Source organism: Gigantopelta aegis, chromosome 12, assembly GCF_016097555.1.
Source record: "Gigantopelta aegis isolate Gae_Host chromosome 12, Gae_host_genome, whole genome shotgun sequence".
Classification (NCBI taxonomy): Eukaryota; Metazoa; Mollusca; class Gastropoda; order Neomphalida; family Peltospiridae; genus Gigantopelta; species Gigantopelta aegis.
In genome coordinates this window covers 39758969-39765682 of record NC_054710.1, presented here as the reverse complement: position 1 = coordinate 39765682, position 6714 = coordinate 39758969, and the positions used below count along the sequence as shown (strand labels likewise).

Sequence of the window (6714 nt, the reverse complement as noted above, 5' to 3'; positions counted from 1 at the left end):
TCCGAACCCAGTACCTACCAGCCTGTTGACCGATGGCCTAACCACGAGCGAAACCGAGACCAGTCACAACTGGTCAAAGACCGTGGTATGTACTTTCCTGTCTGAGAAAGTGCATGTAAAAGATCTCTTGCATTAGAAGAAAAGAAAAAAAAAGAGTAGTCCATTGTGTGACAGCAGCAGGTTTCCTCTCATCTGCATAGTCCATAATATGTCCTACACTATATAACTGTAATTTAAAACTTGAGTGCAAGCAATAAAACATTCCTTCCTTCTTTCTATAATGTAATGAGTTGAGAAATGGTTATATGACTTTTAAGCACATGCAACAAAAACAACTACATGTTGAACACATCACTAATGTGTCTTCAGTCAAACTTTTTTTTTCGTAACTGATCTGATCTTCTTATCCACATGGTTTAACCGGAGTTAATAAAAGCACGTGAAGCACACAATCAGTGTAATCATGTAACATGTCTACTCTAGTTTTAGCTCTGTGCATGTGTAATATTGTAATCACCAAAATGTTGTCATTTCGTCGTCATCTAGTTTATTTTGTTTGTGGGTTTTTTTTAATCCCACTGCCCCCTTTCGTTTCTCTTCTTTGAATTCCATCTCATTTCTTCCTAATCTGGCAACTCCTATCTTTCAACTTCTTTTGCTCTCCACCTCCACATCCCAGAACTTGTCTCTGCAACCATGACAGGTGCTTCTCTCTTGTTTGTTTGACAACACTTTGAGACGGTCCTCGTCAATCTAATTAAAATTAGCGCCACTATTACATGTGGATCTAACAGCAGCCCATTGAAGCTCGTGTCCAGTTGACCAATCAATACCTTACTTGCAAAATCATGCCAGTGATTTCAAAAGAATTTGAAAACATTCAGGATTATTCCGAGGGTATACGAAATGATTCGGGTGCATTACGAAGCATGCTGGAAACTAAGTTCAATATAAAATTTGATATAAAATTTGTTTCAAGACTTAAAAAAACAAACCATGATGGCATAGCCATAAAATCTGTTTATACTAGTATACAATCCAGAGTTTATTACTGCACTTTTACCCTGGTTTTTTCAGTGTTGACATAGACCAACAAGTTCGCCTATTGCATAAATAGTCTTGCCCGATATTTTTATAATTTGTATGCTCCCGAATAACACTTATAAAAGGTGAAGTGTAATTGGTCGATATTTCAATTGTTATTTGTAGATGAAATGTCACCTGTACATGGGGTTCTACGCAGTGCTGTTAGATCTACTGGCAAGACCAGTAGAACTAATTTTAATCAGATTGGGTCCTCGTTAATCATTAAAAAAAAAAAAAATATGGATAATAATTAAATTATTACACTTGCATGCGAGTCGTACTAATTTTATGAATTTCGTGTCGCGATTCATGCATTACAAGAATGTTTCGCAAAATCAGTACAATACACAAGCTCATATAATGATTTCTATTTACTACAAATGTTATGAAAGCACCTCAAAGACTTTAAATCACTAAATAAACAACATAATGCAAATAATGTACATGTATTTTATTTTTATTAATTTATCACAAGGTGGACGGAATACTTGGCAAATAATACTGGTTGCCAACACCATTGCCATACACACACATGCAGGTCCAAAATGACCATTAAATAGGAATGTTACTGACGGAACAGAAAAATATGACAAACATTTTTAATTTAGAAAACCTTTTTGGCATGTAATAAATATTTCATTATGAAACACTAAATACATTTGATTAAAAAATAAAATGTCTGAATTAAAATGTATCAGATAAAAATCAATAAATTATTCCGACTGTAAAATTAGAACAGAAATATGGAAACTTTTTTTTTAAAGTATGAAATAAACCTTTTTATTTCAAGTAAATATTCAAATGTATTTGTAGTCTTGGAGATTTATTTTATACCACTGTTCGTATATTGATGGTGAAAATGTCTAAATACTGAGTCTTTCTTCTGTTTTTTGCATCACAGTAATATCCTCTTCAAAGAAGAATAATGACACAAAATGTTATTCACATTAACAAAAAGATCATTTCGCTTCTCACAAATATTTATCCTGACCTCTAACTTATGTGCATTTTTTTTCCTTCTCTTTTCAAAAATGTAATGTAAGGGGTTTTTTAACTTACCAGTAATGGATATTCTATTTTCAATTAAATATGTCCTTCGGAAGATAGTACAAAGAAACATTTCATAAATTAGTGACTGATTGTATGCAAATTTGTTGGACTCTGTGGTAACGGAGGTTGGGCTGGAGGTAAAATGTGTCCTCCTTTCCTAGAGAGCAACATTATCTCCTCCTTGAGCGCATCGATCTCCTGTGCCTGGAGTTGCACAAGTTGGATGAGTCGCTGCTTCTCGTGAATGTCGGACTTCCTCTGACCAGAATATTCTTCACCCTGTACAAGAAACAAACACATTATTACAGCCGACGAACTATTGCAGTTTCTTCCTTTTGTGTCATTTATTTTTGTACTTTATCTAATAATGGGATGGGGTCCTTGGTTGGACACAGATGTAGCTCAGTGATAGAATGGTCATCATTTCCCTCTATGGACTTGATGGGGGGGAGGGGGGGGGGTCTCTCCACTCAGCCTGTTCCTCACAATTGTGACATAACTGCCATATGTACTGTCCTGTCTGTCTATCAGTGCAAGTAGCCTGTGTTGTGAGGGCAGATTCATTCTCTCTCTCTCTCTCTCTCTCTCTCTCTCTCTCTCTCTCTCTCTCTCTCTCTCTCTCTCTCTCTCTCTCTCTCTCTCTCTCTCTCTCTCTCTCTCTCTCTCTCTCTCTCTCTCTCTCTCTCTCTCTCTCTCTCTCTCTCTCTCTCTCTCTCTCTCTCTCTCTCTTTTTCCCTCCCTCCCTAAAGTTGTGATCTATACTGTCCTGTCTGGGAAAGTGCACATAAAACATCCCTTTTCGCCAGAGGAAAAATGTAGCCAATTTCCTAAGATTATACATCCAATAGCCGATTATTTAATTGATCAATGTGGTGTTGGTAAACAAAACAAAATTTAACTTTTAACTTCTCCACAAGCTAGTGGTATATCAAAAACAACATGATGTACTGCTCCACATATTAAAAGACTTAACTTCTCCACAAGCTAGTGGTATATCAAAAACAACATGATGTACTGCTCCACATATTAAAAGACTTAACTTCTCCACAAGCTAGTGGTATATCAAAAACAACATGATGTACTGCTCCACATATTAAAAGACTTAACTTCTCCACAAGCTAGTGGTATATCAAAAACAACATGATGTACTGTTCCACATATTAAAAGACTTTGCCGTTAATCAAAAGGAATATTCTAATCGACACCAAATATTGTTGTATAGTAATTACCATTCATTAAATACCACCAGTGGCATATCCAGAAAATCCATTTAGGGGGTACCCCCCATGGACATTAGGCGGAATGCCAAAGGAACTTTGGGGGAGGTTTGGAGGGGATCATAAAAAAATTTAAAATTAATATATAATAAAATTATAACTGTAGCAAAATGTAGGGGGCCCCCCTAGATACGCCTCTGACCACCACCCCCTCTCCCATCCCCAGCTTACTAAACAATGTGGTGAGGTGTCATCCAAAAAACATTCCTTTCATTTAACTCACCAGATTTCTCTGTCTCGAGTCGAGAGAGGTTTCCAGTTCGCTTTTTTCCGTCATTAACATGTTGAGCTGTTGTAGGCGCTGTGTGTTCATCCGAATAAGATACGTTATTCTGTTACGTTTGTCACTCAACTCATCCTGCAGGTAAAAATACAAACAAGACGTATACTACTGTCAAACGGATTAATTCATCCGAATAAGGTACGTTATTCTGTTATGTTTGTCACTCAACTCAACTGGATTAATTCTATCTTTTACTTTTGTGCTTTGATTTGATTTATCAATATTAACATAAAGTGTATTATATTTTGGAGATTTTCTGACTGGGCATAACGACCGAGTTGCTTGATATACTTTATTTAACATTGTATGTATGTCATAATGAGCGAGTTGTTTGGAACACTTTATATAACATTATGACATGATAAGTACATCACAACAAGCGAGTTGTTGGGAACACTTTATTTAACATGATACGTATGCCATAATGAGTGAGTTGTTTATAAAACTTTATTTAATATGATTCATATGTCGTAACACTTTATTTAACATGTACGGCATAACAAGCAAGTTGCTTGGAACACTTTATTGAACACCATAACATGATACGTACGTTGTAACGAGTGAGTTGTTCAGAACACTTTAACATGATACGTACATCATAAGTGAGTTTTAACAAGATATGTCATAATGAGTGATGTTCAGAACATGATACATACGTCATAGCGAACGAGTTCCTCAGAACAGTTCATCTAACATGATAACATGTTACATACATCATAGCAAACAAGTTCCTCAGAACACATCATCTAACGTTATAACATGATACATACATCATAGCAAATGAGTTCCTCAACACTTCATCTAACATGATAACATGATACATACATCATAGTAAATGAGTTGCTCAGAACACTTCATATAAAATGATATGTACGTCAAAGTGAACGAGTTCATTGGAACACTTCATCTAACATTATAACATGATACGTACGTCAAAGCGAACGAGTTCCTCGGAACACTTCATCTAACATTATAACATGATACGTACGTCATAGCGAACAAGTTTCTCGGAACACTTCATCTAACATGATAACATTATACGTATGTCAAAGCGAACGAGTTCCTCGGAACACTTCATCTAACATTATAACATGATGCATACATCATAGGGAACGAGTTCCTCGGAACACTTCATCTAACATTATAACATGATGCGTACATCATAGCGAACGAGTTCCTCGGAACACTTCATCTAACATTATAACACGATACGTACGTCATAGCAAATGAGTTCCTCTGAACACTTCATCTCACATGATAACATGATACGTACATTGTAGCGAACGAGTTTCTCGGAACACTTCATCTAACATGATATCATGATACATACATCATAGCGAACGAGTTCCTCGAAACACTTCATCTAACATTATAACACAATACGTATGTCATAGCGAACGAGTTCATTGGAACACTTCATCTAACATTATAACATGATACGTACTTCGAAGCGAACGAGTTCCTCGGAACACTTCATCTAACATGATATCATGATACATACATCATAGCGAACAAGTTCCTCGAAACACTTCATCTAACATTATAACACAATACGTATGTCATAGCGAACGAGTTCATTGGAACACTTCATCTAACATTATAACATGATACGTACTTCGAAGCGAACGAGTTCCTCGGAACACTTCATCTCGGTGTTTCTCATGCGCTCCTTGAGCTCCTCAATGGTGCGGTTCACGGTGATCGTCTCCAGTTTCTCGAGGTCGACGATGCGCCCGAACTTGCCGACCATCAGCTCGTTGCACTGCTCCTCCATCTCCTCGATCTTCCGAGCAAACGTGCGCCGGTCTTTTATCAGCTGCACGTGCGTCCGGCGAGCTTCCCTGCAAGTGATAATAAATGAATATCATACAGACAGTCGCTACTTGTCTTCTTCTTTCAAAAACTTTGACACCCAAGAGCCGATGTATTTTTCGTGCTGGGGTGTTGTTAAACATTCATTCATTCATTACTCGTTCAAAAACAAAAAGTGTCACTACTTGTAAATAGCAATAAAACATAAGCAGAAGAAGTTTTGTTTAATGACACCACTAGAGCACAATGATTTATTAATCATCGGCTAATGGATGTCAAACATTTGGTAATTTTGACATATAGTCTTAAATAGGAAACCCACTACATTTTTTCCATTAGTAGCAAGGGATCTTTTATATACCAGACAGGATAGCACATTCCATGGCTTTTGATATACCAGTCGTGGTGCACTGGCTGGATAAAATATAATCCGAAACAGTCACTACATGTATTTTTGTCCATAATAATAGTTTAATATAACCACAGGCAATCACTTCCTATCACTGGGTACATACCACAGCCCGTACGCCTATGATTTGTGACCTAATTAAATGTAAATGTCTGAATCTGTATAACAATATCTATTCATATTTGCATTGCTACCAAACAGCTATAAATCTAGGGTTCCAAATGAATCACTTCGCATTTCTACGCGGATTACCAGATTACCATATTTCACATGGAACTAATATTGTGACTAGAATGAATGAATGAATGAATGTTTAAAAGACACCCCAGCATGAAAAATACATCGCTGCTGGGTGTCAAACTATGGTAATGAATGAATGAATGAATGAATGAAATGATGCAAATATATGGTGAGACGTTTTTGGACCAGCTTATTTTTACCAGACTTTATGGTTTTTGCCTCAATACAAAGATTTGATCCAGCACTAAGGGTGGGGTGGGGGGCAATTGACCCCTGATCATTTGACCCCTGACACACAGCCCACCTCATGGTTAAGGGTGAATCCTCTAAACCCCGACATGTTACCAGGTCTAAACTAAACTCTTACTTCATCTGTTTCTTCTGTAGCGACTTCTCATGCTCCAGCTCGTGGATGCGGTGCTGCAGTTTGACGACACCCCACCTCCCTACCCCCCTGTCTCATGTCACCAGTTTTAGACTAAACTCTTACTTCATCTGTTTCTTCTGTAGCGACTTCTCATGCTCCAGCTCGTGGATGCGGTGCTGCAGTCTGACGA

At 37.3% G+C, this 6714-nt stretch overlaps 1 protein-coding gene across 1 annotated transcript in view; it reads right to left on the bottom strand.

The window, feature by feature from the left end:
* Window positions 1-1522: 1522 nt before the first annotated feature.
* LOC121386410 (cilia- and flagella-associated protein 44-like) overlaps window positions 1523-6714 on the bottom strand; it is a 58545-nt gene continuing 53353 nt past the window's right edge. The window contains exons 34-36 of the mRNA XM_041517297.1: window positions 5312-5537; window positions 3637-3771; window positions 1523-2415 (exon numbers count right to left, since the gene is read on the bottom strand). Of these exons, the coding sequence (XP_041373231.1) occupies window positions 2215-2415; window positions 3637-3771; window positions 5312-5537 (562 nt within the window). The 3' untranslated portion in view covers window positions 1523-2214. The remainder of the gene's footprint in view (window positions 2416-3636; window positions 3772-5311; window positions 5538-6714) is intronic.